This window comes from Cavia porcellus, unplaced genomic scaffold (genome assembly GCF_034190915.1).
Source record: "Cavia porcellus strain 051 isolate PalLab524CR breed Dunkin Hartley unplaced genomic scaffold, mCavPor4.1 scaffold_3, whole genome shotgun sequence".
In the NCBI taxonomy this organism is placed as follows: Eukaryota; Metazoa; Chordata; class Mammalia; order Rodentia; family Caviidae; genus Cavia; species Cavia porcellus.
In genome coordinates this window covers 65,937,653-65,958,633 of record NW_026947486.1, presented here as the reverse complement: position 1 = coordinate 65,958,633, position 20,981 = coordinate 65,937,653, and the positions used below count along the sequence as shown (strand labels likewise).

The 20,981-nt window shown below is 35.9% G+C and overlaps 1 protein-coding gene across 3 annotated transcripts in view; it reads right to left on the bottom strand.

Moving 5' to 3' along the window:
• Positions 1 to 20,981, bottom strand: part of Tbc1d8b (TBC1 domain family member 8B) — a 109,126-nt gene that overhangs the window by 69,810 nt on the left and 18,335 nt on the right. For 2 of the 3 annotated variants that reach the window (XM_063246239.1, XM_063246240.1), the window contains exons 2-5: positions 13,996 to 14,106; positions 4,699 to 4,817; positions 3,875 to 4,100; positions 2,905 to 3,145 (exon numbers count right to left, since the gene is read on the bottom strand). In XM_063246239.1, coding sequence (XP_063102309.1) covers positions 2,905 to 3,145; positions 3,875 to 4,100; positions 4,699 to 4,817; positions 13,996 to 14,106 — 697 coding nt within the window. The remainder of the gene's footprint in view (positions 1 to 2,904; positions 3,146 to 3,874; positions 4,101 to 4,698; positions 4,818 to 13,995; positions 14,107 to 20,981) is intronic. The other variant, XM_063246241.1, reaches the window with a different exon arrangement.

Here is a 20,981-nt window from a genome sequence, read left to right as displayed (position 1 = left end):
TGTGGAGTCTCAGGTGTTTCCCATGTTTGCTGCCCTTCCATGGTGTATAGCAATGGGTCACACCCTTGGGTTTCTCTGTACCCAGGTTTCCAGGGATACAGTGGGCATGGGGACAGCTTCACCAGACACATGCAGCTACATTGAAGCTTTTCTGAGGGCCATGAGTGCATGGTGATGGGGCAGCTTTTTCTCTCAGTCTGCATGGCTCCACTGAGACTTCCTCAGTGGTGGCAGGTACACAAAGGTGTATTTGACTTAAGAAAATTAAAATTAAATGAAAGAAAACTTAATATTTTAAAACATCCCAAATATGTTTACAGCAGCACAATTTGTTTTAGTTCTGTCCTGGAAACAGCCCAAATGCATATCAACAGATGAATGAAGAAGATACAGATTTCTTTACATAATGGAGTACTACTCTGCCATAAAGAAAGATAAAGTTGAGAAATATCCAGGTAAATGAATGTACATTGAGACCATAGTGTTACATAAATCAGACTCAAATGTAAATATCATACTGTTTCTGTGGTGTGAGAAAAAATGGGTAAATAAGGACTTAAATTATATTAGACATTGGGAAATTTGGAGAAAATGGTCAAATGGAAAGGGATAAAAGAGAGTTGGGAGGAAGGATGGAAAAAGAAAAGACAAACAGAAGGAAAAAACAGAAACAAAGCTTTTGTAAATAAGCAGGATAAAAGGGCTTGAAGAGAGGGGAGAGGATTGGGAAATAAAGAATCCATATTATGTGCAGGTACGAATTTCCTACTATAAATGTGATCATTAAGTATATCTACAGTATACTAATATGATTATTTAAAAAAGATATCCAAATTAGAGAAATAATACAACATTATGTTTGCACTGGGTTGGCCATAGGATAAAAGCTGGTAAATAGAAAAGACTTGCAAGCTGAAACATAAATATATAAATAAAAAGCAATCATTTTAAAGAGTACAGTTTTTCTAGGAGCACTAAACACTTGTGCCAAGCTGCAATGCCATAGTAAATGAATTGTGCAAGTTGTAATTTAAATCTAACAAAGTTAAAAATAAATTCATCCTCTTGAACCTACTGTTTGAGTACGTGGTACTTCATCACATTTTTCAAAATAATTCTTATAAATATGACTAGATAACCATGTTAATTTTTACCTGACTTAAGTTGTAGTTTGGTGAGTTACTTCATTATCATTTTTAAAGGATGATCGTAGTTCATTTATATGAATGAGATGATGTTCAGGATATATTTTGTGACAAAAAGTATGTTATATTCAGTTGCATTCATGATTTTTGTAAATAATTTTTACTAATATATTAAAAAGCCTGGATGAATACTAAACTATGTCTATCATGCTTCTGTATTACTTATTTTAATTTTTTTGGATGTTTGAGACAGGGTCTCACTATGCAGTTTATGCTGGCCATGAGCTCACATTGTAGCCCAGACTGGATCCTCCTGCCTCAGTCTCCTGAGTGCTGGAATTACAAATGTGCACCATCACGTCTGGCTGTATGATTTAAATTATATAAGTAACACATACTTGTGAACACAATAAGCAGAAGACATTCAATAGGCTCTGTTAATAATACAAATGGGAAGGCCAGGGATATAGCTCAGTGGCACAGTGCCTGCCTGGCAAGTGCAAGGTCCTGAGTCTGAGTCCCAGTACCAAATAATAATAATAATAATACGCATGGATAAAATGAATTTTCTACATCTAATGTAAATGTAGAGTTGGCATTGAATAATTCACTGATAGGTGACCTTTTATAAGATATATTAAGGAAAATAAAGTGGCTAAAATGATTGTTTATGGCAACCAATCAAATACGCCATAAAAGCAAATGTGCAACTATAATATATTATGAATAAGACTTAGTCCTACAGATTTCTCTAAATCATGCATGTTGAGACTTAAATTTGGTAATAAAGTATGGAAATATCCACCCTCTAAATATAATTTCCAGAAATCCTTATTCGTATGGATTTTAGGAATGGTTTAGAAATAGGCAGGACAAATAAAAGTACCTTGTTAGGGCTATGAAGTAGTTATATAATGCTCTAAGTCATTTGTCCTGGTCTATCTATAGAACTCTTGTTTAGATTCTTCTTAAGTTTTCTCATACAGTCTATACCCTCATCTTCCTTGCCAAAACTACTTTCATTAGTGGTTCTGGATTCTCCACTATCTTCTTCCTCTTTGGCAAGCTCTGTTTAGTTGACTCAGTGTTGTGTAGGCTGAAAAAGCTCTAGTAAGTTTTAGCAAACTGAATAGAGAAATAATTAATACAATCAGATACTTCTAATGTAGGTACTAACAATGATTTGTATTTACTTAGCAGTTTATACTTTTAGTACTGCTTTTATATGTTTCACTCACTCCACATAAGTGCCCTCTAAGGCAGAAATGGCAGATTAGAAAACAGGCGCTGAGACAGTATGACTATATTGCTGTTTTTTTTAAATTTTAAAGCCCATGTACCACTAGCTCTATTACCTTGATGTCTCATAAAAATTATGCTATATGTAAACTATTTTAAAAAGTAAACATGTCTAACAATTGCATAACTGAAATTATCTAGACTATTTATAGAGAAATTGAGAGTTAAATTTACCACACACATAAAAATATCTCTATATTTCCAAAAAGCATGCCAGGATAAAACCTACTTAAATCACAAAAAAATAGTTTTCAGATGCAATTTCTATTGTTTCTCATGGTTAAATTTTCATGGACAGGATTAAGCAATATGAAATATGTATGAGTGAACTAAAGAAACACAGATGTTGTCATGATTAACAGATGATGTTGATGATTAACTCCACAGAAACACTGTTCCTTAATACTGAATGCTTATTAACACTACTGTTCTTATCACAAGAATATTAAGCTTTGAATACCTTTTAGTAATTTGTAGAGGATCATCAAGGATTGGGTCATTATCAAATGTTTCCTTATCAAAAATTCTCCTTATGGCATAGTTTGCCAATTGTTCCATAAGAAGGTATGTTTGGTTAATGTGCAAAAACATTGAAAAGTAGTAATCTTCCCCTTGGGAACACACATGAATACTCTCTGTCAGTATGACATTTGAAGTCTTTTCAAGTTTTGACACAGCATCCCAGGAGATAATGAGTTTTACTGCAAACAAAAGTTGTAAGTAGACATGATTAAATATTCTTATATTGATTTATGTGTGAATCAAGTCTTTTGAAATAACAATTTGAGAAATGCTATGAAGAGCAAAAATACTTCAGAGTTTGAGATTAGTTAAAATTGGGAAGCATCACCACAAATACACAATAATCAGTGATTCTAGGAACAGGTATGATTTTAAAGAATTAAAATAAGATTTTGATTTAATGTTTAAATCTATTTCTTTATATAGTAATTACCTAATTATATAACTACTGAGTAAAAGATATATATATGCTATATACAGTACTGTTTGGTTCCTCTTTATGGCTGCAAAGGGAAATGTGGGTCACTGGACTACTAGATTTATAGACTCATATTTACAACAAGGATTAAAATATGAACTAAATCAAGTAGGTAGTTTATAACACGGAAAGAAAGTAGTTATAAGTCAGACTGTCATTAATAGTCATTTACTTATCACACTATGCAAAGTTTTCCATACATGTCTAATAATTTCCTAGTTAAGCAAACAGTCCTAAAAGGATTTACTCTAGATAAAACTAATGGATTTACTCTAGATAAAACTACTTTTTTTTGAAATGAATTTCTTGATGTATGGTTTAATTACCGTTAACACAAATCCAAGTACTTAATATACAATCTAACTCCAGCACACAGTTGATCTGTCAAGTCAGCAAATTCAAAACATGGTAATCAATAGAAACCACTTACTTTCCGATCCCAACAAAAAAGAATAGAAGCTCAGAAAGTTGGTACTAAGATAGAGCCAACCCTGACAAGGAACCCGTCCTTTCCAATAACTGCATGAATAATAAGTCACTAATTTTTCCTGCTCTGGTAAACCAAATGATTTTTCAAATTTCAAAAGGGCTTCTCGAAATTTCTCAGGATCATCTTCTTTTGCAAAAGAATGTTTCCCCTCTTCGGCAATTAATCCCTAGGGAAGACAAAATATTTTCTGAAAATTCATTATCACCTACCAATAAAAATGTATTTAATTTTAAATCATTGTTTGAATACAATTGTATACCTTCCAACAAATATATATTTAATATATTTAATTTTACACTTGTTTGAATACAATTGTATATATCTATAGTACATATATTATATGTACACCTACATACTTCTCCTAGAAGAGAAGTAAGTAGTATTCCTTCAGTTTTTATTACGTTTTATTATTATTTTATTCTTTAGTTTTATTATTTCATTCTTCAGTTTTTTTCTAATGCCTCATAAGGGGCTACCCCAAATAAAGATGTTAAATCTATTATTTTAAATGAACAAACAGCTTTTTCAAACTCCAAATCAAGAAATATTGAAGTGAAAATATTTCTAAGAACATGTACAAGGGCACGAAAGACAAAGCATTGGCCTTAAAATTTTGTTAGGCACTAATCTAGTGTTTCTATGTATGCTGCTATAGTCTTAAAACTTGCCAGTAAACAAAAGATCTTTCATGTGAGCTCTGATCCTTATATAATATGGTCAAAGACTTTAGTATTCCATTTAAAAATTATACCCATGTCACTTACTCTTATCTTTCCTTGTACAAAATTAGTAATATCTTCATTTGAGTCAAACACAGATAAGGTCTTCATGATATTTTGTTCCAACCAATCCCAATGCTTGGTTATTTCTTCTCTGTTGGCTCCTGATAATAATAAAATAAAAGACTTAAGGAAAACTTCACAACAAAACTGGTCTTGCCATTTACCAAATTACTTTAAAAAGAAATAAAATATTGACTCACTTTCAGAATTAATGGTCATAAAGAAACAAAGAAACAAATAAATTAAAATTTATTCTCTACTTAAACTCACAAACATGAACAGTATCATTGTAAATAGAAAGTAAAAAACATTTAATGAAAAAGAAAAGTAATTATTGCTCATGAGAAAAGACCTAAAATTCTATAAACAAAATAACAGTAAATGGTATCTAGAGAATAAGAATTGCCTTTTTTTTTAAAGAATTACCTTTTATTAAAAGAATATATGGGCCAAAGATATATCACAGTGGCACAGTGCCTGCCTGGCAAGTATGAGGTCATGACTTTGATCCCCGGTACCAACAAATAAATAAATAAATAACAAATAAATTATAAAACAATATACAGAGTACAAAAATACACACAAATATTTCAACTCTTGCTCTTGAAATACAATTAGCATTGTGCCTACAATCTGTGTGGCTAAAAACAGCACATATGTGACAAGTCTATGCATGCTGCATGAACGTGGATTTAAACTTTTCCCAGCAGACCTATGAAACAAATCTTTGTTTAGTCACCCCATTTGTTAAAAGACCTAGTAAAACTTGCAAATTTCTCCATAAAGTTCAATGTAAATGAGGTCAATACATTCTGAATCATATTTTTTTACCATGTGCATTTATTAATCACAAACATATGAAACAAAGTACAGCATAGTCTAAAGAAAAAAACTAGCCTTGCTTAAGGTGACTTTTGGCAAGGAGGACAGGAAGGTGGGTGGGGAGGTAGTTTTTGGAGGGAGAGTTCCCCTCTACAAAGACTAGGGAGCTCTCCTTCTGGGGTTTTCCCTCTTGTTTCTTAGGTATAGGGTGTATTTTGACAAATAAAATCTGTCTAATGTTATTTGTTTTTTCCTGTGCTTCATAAACCTCCAGAAATGAGAAGCCCTGTTATTGCTCATCAGATTTAATACTCAGTTCACTATATCTATATTTCGGGTGTTGCTTCTCAAAGAAACCCTGACACTCATTCCATTTTTCTACAATGGTTTTTACTGCATCATTGCTAACCTGTCTTCCTCCATGGAATGCTCCTCAAAAAGCACCTGCTGCTGCTCACTCTGGAGTTCAGCATGGTCTTCCATTGTCAGTTCCTTCTTTTTAAAAATTTTTTTTAATATTAATGATAATAAAATCCAACAAAACAAAACAGAATAAAGCCAGTCAAAACAAAGCAATGAAATTGGTATAGAACTTCTAAGCAGGATAACAGGAAAACAATGACCAGCATAGTATATCTTGTTCTCTCACAATAATTGTCCATTCCATCAGATGTAACAAAATCAAAACAAAACTGAATAAAACCAATCAAAACAGAACACTGCATAAAGCCAAGCAACTAATTGAAACAAAACAGTGAGAACAATATTGGACCTAAAAAACATGACAGTAGGAAATCCCCCGTATTTGCTACACTGCACACTGTCACCTTCCCAACAGATGCTCACACTGCCAGCCCCAGACCTGCAAAGTCAAACAAACAATGCAAGCATTCAGCTGCTTTTTGTATCTCAGTTGCTATCAACTCAGCCTGTCCTCTAAACCAGCTGGTTGCTTATGTGGGATGAGTTCTTGGCTCTTAGCCTGCGCACCAGTAGGCTCATGTGAGGTGCAATCTGACTTCTCTCTTCCTGGGCCCCACAAGGCTTGTGTGGCTTTTCAGAAAGGTTGGCTATTTGGCTTCTTGGTGGGTTCCTCCTAGTCCCAGCATGACCAATTCTCAGGAGGCACTGACCTCTATTCCTGGGCCCTACATGGCTTGCATAGCTTTCCAGAAAGGCTATTTGGCTTCTTGGTGGTCTCTTCCTAGTTCCAGCATGACCAATTCTTGGGAGATGCTGACTTTTCTCTTCCTGGGTCCCACATGGCTTGACCAGCTCCTTCTTCGAGTCTTCAACAAGCTCCTTTACATCTGAAACACTGTGTCCAGACCCATAATTTTTTTTTAAATCTTTTTTGAGAAAGGGTCTCACTATGTAGTGCAGGCTGACCTCAAATTCACAGCATTCCCCCTGCTTCTGCCTCCTAAGTACTGGGATTACTTTTGTCCATGGACACAATTTTCTCCACTATGTGTGCATCAGGCCCTTCAAAGTCATGTTCAGGGACACATTCCAGCAATAGTTCTCAACAGGCTGAGTTTAAGGTCTGGTATGTGACATCTTCCCAGGCTTTCTTAATGAGGATCAGTGTAGTAGAGGACATTGCAATTTTTGTTCCATATTTAAATGTCAAGGACATATGTTCAGTGAAGTTAAAACACTGGGTGAAGAATCTCTTTGTGTACAGCTTTATGCAGTTCTATATCATTTGCTGGTCTATGGGCTACAGAAGATGCTTCTTATTGTGGGAAAGGAACTCGACCTTTATAAAGTCATACTCAGTGTCCACATTATCCACCAAAGTGCTGGGGTACTGCTCATCAGAAGAACAATGGTTGCTTATCCAACCGATATTTCTTAACAGTGGGTATCAACACCTTGTGTAGCCATTCCATGAACAACTGCCTTGTAATCCAAGGTTTCACATTTTCCCTCTACATGACAGGTAGTCTGGCCTTGTTCACGTTCTATTCCTTGAATGCTCAAGGGGTCTGGGAATAGTACACCAGTACTGGCTTAATCTTTAGATTGGCATTTGGTTTTGAACCCAGAAAAAGGGTCAGTCTGTCCATGGGCTTGTACCCCAGCAGCACATTTTCTTCCTGTATGATATAGGTTCTGTTCAGTATCTTGTTCCAGAAGTGTCCTGTTTCATCACAGTTGAACACTTTTGAGCCTTATGTCCTTCTGCCTTCATAAATTCCATGAATTCTTTCTTATCGGCTTCTGTACTCGCCTTCTCAGAACTGGAAGCCTCCCCATGTCTCACCATTGTAGCTGCCACTTTTCTGGTGGAATTTATCAAACCACCCTCTATTGCCTTTAAATCAATTATTTGTTGCACTTATAGAAGGATTTTCTTGCAGTAAATCACTGATAATTTCCTAGCTTTTTCAAAGATCACAGCTTCACTAATGCTATCTCCTGCCAGCTGTTTCTCATTTGACCACACTAACAAGTTTTTTTTTCACTTCTTCCAGTAATTATGGCTACTGCTTGGTTAACATTTTTACTCCTTTTGCCACATCAGCTCCTTTGTTTTTTTTTTTTTAATTTTCATTTTTAAATTTTTAATTTTTTTTGATTCTGAAGAGAATAAAACCAGAAGAAATAAAACAGAACAGAGACAATCAAAACAAAACAATGAATGTGATACAAGACTTCAAAACAAGATAAAAGGAAACCAACAATAGCTACAACGATGCCTCTTGTTATCTTCAGAATAACTTCCTATACCATCAGGCACAATAAAATCAAAACAGAAAAGAATAAAACCAATCAAAATGAAACAATGAAAGCAATACAAGACTAAAAAACAAGACAGCAGGAATAGAACATTGGCTACCATAATGCATCTTGTTATCTTCAAAGCAGTTACTTATACCATCAAACATAATACAATCAAACAAAACAAAATAGAATACTTAATCAAAACAAAATAATGAACATGAAACAAGGCTTCAAAACAAGATAATAGGAAATCAATAATGGCTACCATAATGCCTCTTGTTATCTTCAAAATAACTGCCCATACCATCAGGCATAATAAAATCAAACAAAAGAGAAGAGATTAAAACCAATCAAAACAAAACAATGAAAGTAATACAGGACTTCAAAACAAGACAACAGAAATACAACAGTGACTACCATAATGTATCGTGTTATCTTCAAAGTAGCTGCTTATACCATCAGGCATAATAAAATCAAACAAAACAAAATGGAATGAAAACAATCACAAGAAAATAAGTAAAGCAATACAGGGCTTCAAAAAAGATAACTGGAAATCAATAATGGCTACAATACATTTTGTTATTTTTCTTTCTTTCTTTCTTTCTTTTTTTTTTTTTTTTTTTTTTTTGTCTTTTTCCTTTTTATAGGTACCGGGGATTGAACTCATGACTGCCTGCTTGTAAGGCAGGCACTTATGCCGCTGAGCTAAATCCCCAGCCCCCACATTTTGTTATTTTTGAGATAGCTGTCCATGCCATCAAATATGGTAAAATCAAACAAAACAGAACAGAATAAAGCCAGGCTAAAAAGGACAATGAAAACACAGGGTTTCAAAACAGGATATAATTTAACAATGGCCACTGCCTTCTCCCTCTACATATCTCCTCTCCTTTCACTGTCACAAATTCTATTGTGCATTTTGTTTTGTTTTGTTGTCTTTTTCCTTTTTTATCAGTACCTGTGATCGAACTCACGACTGCCTGCTTGCAAGGCAGGGGCTTATGCTGCTGAGCTAAATCCCCAGCCCCTCTATTGTGCATTTTGGATCCACTAATTCCTTTAGTTTTTTTTTTATACTAGAGACAACATGATACTCATCAACATGACTCTGAATCATTTCACCCATGAGCATGACCTCAACTCATTTATCTACAAGACCCTTGAGATTATCTTTCTTTATAACTGCATAGCTTTCCACTGTAAAGAAATTCCGTATCTTTTTTATTCATTCTGCAGGGCAAGCTACCCCTACATTTTTTCTGATTCCCTGTCACATGCAACACTGTTTTCTCTCCTTTGATTTTTAGTCTGTGATTCCCTTTTGAGTTAAATGTGTTTCTTGAATAAACCATATTGATGGATCTTGTCTCCTGATCCACTCTCCCTGTTTCTTTTTAATGGTGAATTGAGGCCATCTACATTAATGATTATGGTCAACATGCACTGGCTTGTCTCTGCCATGCTATTTTCCTGCTGCTGGCTGCCTAATTTTCCCCGCTCCCACTCGGTGATCCTCCTCTGCCACTGTTCCTGGAACCGTGGTCTTTTTTTATCTCTCTCTAAAATGTCCTTCAGTATTCTTTGTGGCGATGGTTGGTGGTCATGAATTCCTTCAGTTGTTCTTTGTCATGGAAGTATCTTGTTTCTCCATTAAATTTGAAAGATAGTTTTGCAGGGTACAACAGTCTGGGTTGGAAGTTGATTTCTTTTAGATTTGAAATACTTCACTCTAAGTTCTTCTTGACATGATGGTTTGTGTTGACAAGTCTGTCGTAATTCAGATGGGTTTTCCTGTTTTGTTTTTTTTTTTTCTCTCTAACAGCTTTTAATATTCTGTTCTCGTGTTGAGTTTCTGGGCTCTTGATTATTATATGTCTGGGTATAGATTTATTTTGGTTTGGCTAGCTGGATTTTTATATGCCTCACTTATCTGTATATCTCATCCTTTTCTCATGCTTGGGAAGTTTTCTATTATTACTTCTGTAAATAGGATTTTAATGTCATTTGTTTTGACCCCTGATTTTTAACTGACATTTATTATTCTTAAGTTATTTTGCTTTACATCATCGTCTTACAGTTGTTGAATTTTGTTTTCTGGTTTCTTGTTATCTTGAAGAGATTTCTTCTTTCATGATTGAAAGCTGCACACCTGTATCCAAGGTCTGAAAGTCTGTCTTCAGTTTCTTTCAAGAGGTTTTGCCAAGATTCAGTGGAGTTTTTAATATCCTGGATATGTCTTTGAATCTGTATTATGCATTCAAATCTCCCTTACAATGTTCATTCACAGTTTCCTTCGTTTTCCTACATGCCTCTATTTTTTATCTGTGTCTTCTTTAGAAATGCTTAGTAATTCTTTTATTATGTTTTTCATTTCTTCTTTTACCTGGGATAGTATTTCTGATCTAATTTCTTTTATAGCCTCATTAAGTTGTCTTTTTACTTCAGTTGTCATCACTTCAGAAACTTTAGGTATGCGACTCCCAATCTCTTCCATGTTTTTATCTCCTGGACTTACTCTGCTTGGGTTGGAATCCAGGGGCTGCCTTTTCCTTTTTCTTCTTAACATTTTCTTGGGTTCTTCTAAACAATCAGGCAGTCAGATCCCAGGCACTTCCTGCATTGGCTACAATTTTTCTGGAGCATGACTGTTTGGTTCTCCTGGGTTCTTGTGGCCAGTGCTGGCTATGTGTATCCAGTGCTGGCTAATGGGTATGCTGGCGCTGGGCTGGCTGCTGGTTTTCCCACTCATGCTGGCTACCTGCTGCAGAAGCATTCAGAGGGCTGATGGAGTGCATGCAGGGGCAGGGTCTGTCCTTGCTTCCTCACCGAGTTGGTTACTGGTGGGCAGTGTCTTCTGATGGCTGCTGGAGTACATGCAGGGGCAGGGCCAGCTGCTGTCACCCACTGAGCTTGTTACCTGCAGGCAGTGTCTTCTGATGGCTGTTGGAGTGCGTGCAGGGTCTGGGCCAACTGTTGCCTTCTCAATGAGCGGGTTACCTGTAGGCAGTGTCTTCAGATGGCTCACATCATCTCCCTTGATGACATGTTTATTCTTCAAAACAGTTGGGATTGTTGACTTTACCACCTTATACTCTAAGACCAGATAAGTCATATGAATAACATGTTCATGCTTTTCTAGAATTTTCTTCTTTAATTCAATGGTTATTTTTAAAAAAATTCTTATCATTCTTTCTCTTCACTTTCTTGTTAACTTCCTTATCGCTCTTCAGGTTCTTTCACCTTCATTACCACTTGCACTTTGAAAAATGGCTGTAGTCTTGTTCATTACCTGATGCAGAGTTTGTAAACAAAAAATAGTTGTAAAAAAGTGTTTGTAAACTGTACAACTGGGACACTATCCAGCAGTCACATGAGCTACTTCTTCAATTTCTTCAGAACTGTGAATGTTTGTAATGTGAAGTCCATTTATATCTCTGAAAGTTTGAAACTTAAATGTTTCTAAGTCAGAGACTTACAGGGAAGCTCATCTGCAGGTAACTACTATGTTTATGTATCAGCTTAATTATGGACAATAAGTTATATAGTAATGCTTTTTTACCTAGAAAAGACCTTCATTTACTAACTCAAGTGATACAGGTTATTGAACTTAGTAGTGCTTTGCATGTGTTAAGCAAGTGTTCTTTTACTAAGCTACAACATTACCCTAGAAAGGATACTATTTTCTAAATAATTTAGATCAACCAGATTTAGCATCAAGAATACAAAATTCTCATGTCATCTTCATCTGGTTTAAATGGCATTCAATTTAAGCCAATCAAGGGAAAAATAGTCACCAGCAACACTAAAGGAAATTTAGAGGGAAATATAAAGAACAAGGCACATATCCTAAAACATGAATTGTATGTTGCAGGTTCACATATAGGAAATGTCTAGAAATTTGTTTTTGTTCTTTTTTAAAAATATATATGCATGTACCAACTTACCACAATGAATGTAATTAATATGTACTGCAAATGTGGACTAATATTTTTAAATAAAAGTTATCAACTTGAGAAGGGGAGAAGAAAGAGAAAAAGGCAGTCATTCAACATTTAAAAGGCCAGAAATATTACAAAGGTATTAAAAAAGTAAGTGTCACTCTGGATTAAAAAAAATTATTGTGACCTGAGTAGGAAGAATTATCATAGATTCCTTCTTACTCATAATAAAAATGTGGAAATATCTGAATCACTCTGGTATAAATGAATATGTACTGTTACCGGTAGGATATTCCTTTATATTTTAAGGATATGATCCCTTTTGTGAGAAAATAGGCATATAAATTTTTAAAAATATCTTTTTCTGGATTATTGTCCTTTGGGGAAATCCTTTAAATTTTGAACTCACATTTAAATTCAGATTTCCCTCATCCAAGTTATTAGAAATGAAACAATATATTTCATGAGGACAGTCTCAACTTCTCAGCAGTTGTGTGAAGCAGAAGTTGAACAAAGTCAGGCAGCAGTAGCACTGACAAAAATCTGCTCAGAATCCACACTTATGGAGCATGTGCTTCAGGTTACTAACATCAATTGATTTTTTTTTTATTGTGAAGGGAAGAAAACAAAACAATAAAACAGAACAAAACAAAACAGTGAGAACAATATAGAATTTCAAAAACAAGACAGAAGAAAATCCCCCATAGTTGCTATAATACATATTGTTATCCTCTGAACAGATGATCAGACTATCAGTGCCAGGCCTGCAAAGTCAGTCAATCAATACAAGCATTAATTTGTTTTTACACCTCAGCTGCTATCATCCCAGCCTGTGTTCTTCCATTCAGCTGGTTGCTTACAGAGTCGTGGAGTGGGAAGCTCTCTTCTTGTCTCCCAGCCTGTACACTGACTGGCTCACAGGAAAGGCAGGCTGACTTTCTGGTTCTTCTCCCAGCCCACGGCCTCTGTTGGCTCACCAGAAAGGCAGGTTGATTTCCTGGTTTTTTTCCCAGTCCATGGCCTCCGCTGGCTCACGGTAAAGCCGGCTGATTTCTTGGTTCTTTTTCCAGTCAACTGATTTTTTAAAATTAAGTTTATTGGTACAATTTAGACATATGTAATGATCACATTCATCACAGGGGATTTGTTCCTGTACATGCTTTATCTTGATTTTTCTTTTTCCCCCACTGCCTTCTCCCTTCAATTCCTCTCCCTCTCATTTATAAATCTTTGTTTCTGTTTTACCCTTCTTTTCTCATTCTTTTCTTTTCCATTCCTTACTCCCCCTACTCTAGTTCCCTTTTCCTTTTGAACAATTTCTTCATATTTCACGATTTCTATTATACATTTTTTTTTTTTTTGGTCTTTTTCCTTTTTATCGGTACCGGGGATCGAACTCATGACTGCCTGCTTGCAAGGCAGGCGCTTATGTCGCTGAGCTAAATCCCCAGCTCCTAGATTTCTATTATACATTTTATAGCTAAATGGATGGACCTTGAGACCACATTCTTTAGTGAAATAAATCGGACACATATGTGTAAGTATCACATTGTCTCTTTCATATGAGGAACTGAAACTGTAAATAAAAACCAAAATGTATAATGGATTTTTAAATTCCCAATAATCAGTAATTCTTAAATAAACAGTGGTCTTGTTAATTCTCTCAAAGTAGACTTGCACATTTAACTCATTTCTAGATCTCAAAACAATTAGGAAGTATAAATTTGAATGTTCAGTTTCTAAACATCCTTATTCAATTTGAATAGTATATTTAAAAAATCATACTCACCACATGCAATTGACAAGTAAACTTGAGAATCTGGTGTCTGGTGTAGGATACGAAATGGAGCCACTTTAGCAGTAGAGTCCAAAACTGAGTCAAGTGTTCCAACCAGAAGACCTATTATAATAAAAAGACTGTTGCAATAAGGATTTTATAAGAGGTAAGTAGAAATAGCCTTAATTACTTCCCTATTGCTGGAACAAAATACCCAACACTGGAAACGTAAAGGGAGGAGAAGTTTACTTTGGCTTATGTTTCAGTTCATTGTCCCCTGGCTCCAAGGCAGAGTAGCATGGTAGTAGGGCATGGTAGAGGATGGCTGCTCACATCATTCAGCAAGGAAGCAGAGAGGGCTGAAGGAGCCAGAGAGAGAGATAAATTTTTCTAGGCCATAACCCCAGTGATCTACCTCTTCTGACCAGACCTTACCTTCTAACAGCAAGCCAGCTATAAACTTCCATAAACCAATCACATATTGAAATCTCTACCTATGAGCACATGAGTCTTCTGGAGATATCTAGCTATAAAGCATAACAAAAATCAATTATAAGAAGAAACAAAATGTCAGTAGCAATCAGTAGCAAAATGCAGCCTCTCTGAGACTCAGACTACAGACATTTGGAAAATAGTAACTTGGTGAAAAGTAAAAAAAGAAATAGAACTTCACAAATCAAATAGAGGGATATCTCACAAATCCACAGGCTATATACTATAGAGCTAGGTGTAGAAAAATGTGAATTGCTGGATTTTAAAACTGCAGATCCTAAAAAAACTTGCTCATTCAGAAATATACAGAAAATTATTTTGTCAGACTCATTTATTTTTCTTTCTTCTCAATGAATACTTGGGGGCTTGAGGACTTATTTTTTTCCTTTTATTTTCCTATAACTTTTTTACTTGAAGACTTTTATGTTTTCATTCTTGCTTTCTTTTTGTTTTCTTGTTTGTTTTTTTCTGCTACCTGTATCTATCAACATCACTTTATTCCTTAGTAGGATCCTTTATTTTACACTTCTCTCCTTCATACCTTTCTTATTTAAAGAAAGACAAAACAAAATAGAAAATGGGTAGAAATAGTACATACTTTCAAAGAAAAGAATTAAACAGTAATAAATAACTAGATGATATACACATATTGTCCCCCCACAAATAGGTGTTCAAGATACAAAAGTGGAACATCTAAATGGGAATTCAACCAGGGAGACTGCAAACAGTTCTTCTGTTCAACTATCCAACAAAAACTAAGTAATACGGCTATCAATCCTATACACTTAGACATGTATGTATTTATCCATATCTTCATTTATGCTGAGACCTAACAAAACTTATTAGATTAAAATCCTTCTCAACAAAGATTAATAATGTTGCTGGATTTCACATCATAACACTCTGGTGATCCGGCCTGCAGATCAATCCATGGGGTGTACCTGGAGGAGGAATAGGGATTAAAATAAAAACATGGGGAAGACAGAGAGAGACTGAGGTTAAGTTGAGAGAGTCCAATCAAGCCCCGTTTTACTCCGGAAGCGATTACATCTTTTATAGGCCAAGGGCGGGAGATGGGACAGGAAGAGGTTACAGGGGTGAATACAACAGAGTTATCGTCACGTCCGGGTATGTGATGTAAGCAGGAGAGGATTATGGTTAATGTAGGCAGACGCATTGTACCCATAGGAGAGAGAGAGGCAGGCAGGCAGCAATGGGGCTGTCGTGCGGCTCCCTACACTCCGGAATCAGCATTGGGTACTGCAGTGCCCTTTTCTTTCTTTCAAACCATTTGTTCATTTCATCATGTGTCATAAGATCAGTTCTCATAAACTGTTTATAGGTTTTACGCAACCATGAGTCTTAACATGTATTTCTATCCTTTCTTCATTAGAAGGAGAAACAGAACAAAGCAGGATAGAACTAAACATATTCCTATAGAAACATAAAACTAAAAAGACATATAAAACTGCTGTATAAGGAGTTCTACCATGGTCACTGTGCTGTTTCTTATTATCATCAACAGAATTGGCTATATCATCAGTTAAAGTATAATTGAACATATCCATACATAACAGCATAGAAATACAACTTTGTAGATAGTGTAGAGCTACAAAAATAGGTAGTAATCAAATCGGAATAGATAGCATGGTGAATCATTGTCATTTTCAGTATAGTTGTCTATACTCCTCAACTTGATACGAGCAACCTAACAGTTTTGAATAAAATCTGTCAATAATAAGCAGCAATCAAACAAGTCAGATTTAACTAAGATCAGTCATGATACAACAGTATAAGTCATACAGGGATCTGGATTGAGTTAATAGGAAATTAAAGATGACCACTGTGCTATGTCCTGATATCTTCGGGACAGCTGTCTGTGCTCTTAGATCCAGTGCTTGTATACAAACTAGGACGGAACAAATTCCAACCAAGAAGAATGGTGTGAGTAATGAGGGTTTTAATTCCTGATACACTATTAGCTGTATCTTCTGCTGGTTTTTTTGAAGACTATTCCTCCCCTTTACTTCCCCAGAATGAACTGTGTATTTTTTGGTCCCCCTAACACTCACAGTTTTGTACTGGGGGGGCAACCAGCTAGTTACCTAAGTGTTTCCAAATTTTCTCACTTCTGGACTGGATTTCTAGTTATATTTCTTCATTTATTAAAGCCCGTCTGTTCAACCTATCCATAAATACTGGCCCAATTACCCCGATTACTCTCTGGTTCCCTATGAGTTCCATTTTCTCATATTTGATTTTGGTCTATATAACCTTATTCAGGCTAATTATATTTCCCATAAAGAGTCTCTTGGTGGACCCTCTTGATCCACTCTGCCTTCAATTCTCTTTTTTCCCTTAAGTTAGTGTATCTAGGCCATCTATATTTAAAATTATATCTAACCTTCTTTGCCTCATTTCTGTTGTGCTATTTTTCTGTCAATAGTTGTCTGTTTGTCTTCTTCATTTATCTTTTTGCTCCATTCATTGTAGCCTCTCTGCCACTGTTTCTGGAATCCTGTACTTTTCTCTGTCTTTAGAATGTCCTTCAGTATTCTCTGTAGAGTTGGACTGGTGGTTGTGAATTCCCCCAGTTCCTTTTTATCTTGGAAGCACCTTGTTTCTCCATTAATTTCTAGGGACAATTGTGCAGGATATATCAATCTTGGCTGGAGGTTATTGTCTTTCAAGGCTTGGATTATTTGGCCCCACGCTCTTCTAGATTTGATGGTTTGTGCCAAGAAGTCTGCTGTAATTCTGATGGGTATTCCCTTGTAAGCGATCTGTTTCTTTTCTCTGACAGCTTTTAATATTCTATTCTTATATTGGATTTCTGGGATCTTGATTATTATATACCTGGGTGTAGTTCTGTTTTGATTGTAGGTGGCTGGAGTTTTGTATGCCTCATACATCTGAGCATCTTTTCTTTTTCCTATATTTGGGAAGTTTTCCTTAATTATTTCTGTGAATAGCCTTTGCAGTTCCTTTGTTTGTACCCCTGCTTCTTTATTCATTCTTTATTCTTAAGTTATAGATCCACTTGTCATCTTCTAGCTTTTGTATTGTTAACTGCTTGTTTCCCTGTTATTTTTAAGAAGTTTTTCCTTTCATGTTCCCACATTACAAACCTGTCCTCCAGTTCAGATAATTTACCCTTAGTTTCTTCCAAGCTGTTATGCCAGCTTTCAATAGAGCTTTTAGTTTCCTGGCAATCTCTTTGAACTTGCTTCACGTATTCTATGTTTTCTCTATTTTCTCCATCAAACAATTCTCCCCTTTTTTGTTCTTCCATTCTACCATCTGTTTTTTCTTGGGAGGTGTCATGGTTTATGTTTGTGTCCCCCAGGCCTCATGAGTTTGCATTGTTCATATGTGATGGTTCATTGTATAATGCTTGGATTGATGGTGTTCGTGCTCCACCCACATAGGGGTGGAGCCAGGATGTGATGTAATGGCAGGAAGAAGGTGTGTCTTTCTCTTTGCTGGTTCGAGTTTGCTGCTGGCGGCTGCCATGAACTGCAGCCCAGCCATGCCTGCCTGTCTTGGAGACAACTGAGTGTGGACTGAAACCTCCAAAAACTGTAAGAAATAAACCTTTTCTTTCCCAACTTTGGGCTTCAGGTATTTTGTCTCAGTGATGAGCATAAAGTAACTAAGACAGGAGGTGTTTACCATTTCCTTAATTATTCTATTTATATCTTGCTTTACTTGGTTAAATACTTCAATTTTGAACTCGTGTATGAGGTCCCGAAGATATTGCTTTATGTCTATCGCATGTTTTCTGTCCTCATTCTCTTTTCCATTTACCTTTCCTGGATCAGTTTTCTCAGGATGGGGACTGATGACCCTTTCTTGTTGCCTCCTCTTCTCATATTTTTTATTCCTTCCATATAGGCATATATGGGAGGCCCAGTTTCTTTCTTTGCCAGTTTCAATTTGTCTAAAGCACACTGACAAGGTGGTCCCACCTACTGAGGTGTACTAGGAGGTACAGACCAGGGCAGCCTATGTTGGGCCCTCCATTCCAGGTCAACCTACTCAAGGCTTCACTGCGTTAGGGTGCACTGCCAGGTGCAGGGACTTGCTTTGGGCTAGCTTATTGGTCCTCTGTCCGTGGCGTCACCCAGGTCAAGCACTTCCCCCCCAGTCTCGCTTGAGAAGGGAATATGTGCCTGAAGTCACTGCAGTGCCCTGTTCTGGCCAGTCTGACCAGTCCCAGAATGTCCTCTGTTGGAGCCTCTTTGTCTATGGAAGGGTCTTTATTCCTTTCACTCACCGCAGGTTGATGCAGGGTTCCCTGCCAGCTCTGCTCTCAATTTGGTTTGCTGATTCCTGCTCTCACAGCGTTCACTTTTCCAGTGAGTTGAAACTAGTGGGCTATCCCGGCTGTGCCAATTCAGGCGCAGCAGTGGCAGCGAGTTCAATCCACGAGTTCAAGTGGTAGCACCGAGACTTTAGCTGTTCCAACCATAGCACCACGACTGCATTTTCAGTTGGTTTCTCTCAGCTTAGTTTGTTGCTGGGTCGGCAGGGTATATCTATCTCCCTCTGCTTAGGACTCCCCACGCTGCCCCATTCCTGGAATTTAAGCTGGCTATCTCAGAGAGCCTCTGTAGCTGCTGTTATCTATCCACCATCTTTTCTCCTCCCCTCTCTCTTTATGTTACACTGCTTATTTTTTTCAAATTTTTTCTGTTTTTATTCTCCCATTCATCTATCTTTACTAATATAATCATTAATAGGATATGTAACATAAATAATTGTCAAACTCTTTAATAAAACTGAAAGAAGTATTCCCAAAGTCATTCTTAGAAGCCAGCAATACACTTATTTCCAAAGCAGAAAAAGACCCAACCAAAAAAGAAAATTATAGGTCAATCTCTTTAATGAACATAGACACAAAAATCTTCAACAAGACTTCCAAAGAGTATACAACGAAGTATGCAAAAAGATCATATATCATGATCAAGTAGGGTTCACTCTTGGGATTCTGGGAAGTACCACAGATGCAAATCAATAAATATAATGCATCACATAAATGGAAGCAAGGACAAAATTCATATGATTATCTCAATAGATGCAGAAAAAACTGGCAAAATGGAATATCTATTCATTATAAAGACTTTGAAGAAAATAGGTATAGAAGGACCATATGTTAAACTTATAAAATTCATTTATGACAAACCTATTGCCAACATCATATTATATGGGGAAAATCATAAAGCTTTCCCTTGAAAATCAGAACCAAGACAAGGATATCCACAATCACTACTTCTGTTTAATATAATAAGACAAGAGATTAAAACAGCATAGTTCTGACACAAAACAGACTTATAGATGGATGGGCCAGAGCAGAGGATGCACAAACAACTCCAGGAACATTCAGCTAAATGATTTTAACAAAGGAGCCAAAAAATACACTAGAGGAAACACTGTCCCTTAACTGAAAGCTGCTGGGAAAACTGGCTATCTATATGTATAAGACTGAATGTAGATCAATAGCTCTCAGTAGGTAAAAACTAAAATCATTAACAGATCAAAGATCTAAATGTTAAAACAGAAACAAGTCATTGAAGGATAACTAGGTAAAATTCTTTAAGACACAGGCAAGTTTTTTTTCTGAACAGAACCTCAATTGTATAAGAAATAACATTAAGAATCAACAAACAGGATCACATCAAATTAAAACATTTCTGCCCAGCAAATGGAAGCAACCAGAGTGGAGAGACAACCTATGGAATAGAAAAATATTTTGTAAACTATTCCTTGGACAGAGAACTAATACATACAATATACAAAGAACTCAGATTAGACCCCCTCAAAATAAAAGATCTAATCAAAAAAGGGGCAACTGAAATGAATAGCAACTTCTCAGAGAAAGAATTATAAATGGCCATAAAATGCATGAAAAAATATTCAACATGTCTTGCCATTAAAGAAGTGCAAATTAAAACAACAATAAGATTCTACTTTATTCCAGAAGGAATAGTTATCACCAAATAAAATAAAATAATAACAACTGTTAGCAAGGCAGAAGGGAAAAAGGAACACTCCTGCATTGTTGGTTGTAAAGTAAACTAGTATGACCATTATGAGAATCAGTGTGGAGATTCCTCAAAAATTAAAATCAGAAATTTCATTTGATCCAGCTATTCCCCTTATAGTTATCATCCAAAAGAGTTAAAAGTCATTATACTGCAGTGACACGTGCTTATTCATGTTTACAGCACCCAAACTAATAAAGCTAAATCTTGGAATCAGCTTGTATGTCCATCAACAGATAAATGGCTAAAAAAATTGTGGCATATATAAAGATAGATAACTTTCATCATTTATAGAAAAATGGATGCACTTGGAGACTATGTAAAGTGAAATAAATGAGACAAGCCTCAAGATTACATGTTTTCCCATATATGAGAAAGTTAAAATATAAAAACAATATAAGATTGTAGGAAATAGGTATTTTATAAAATAGAAGGAGACAAGAAATGGAAGGTGAAGAGAGG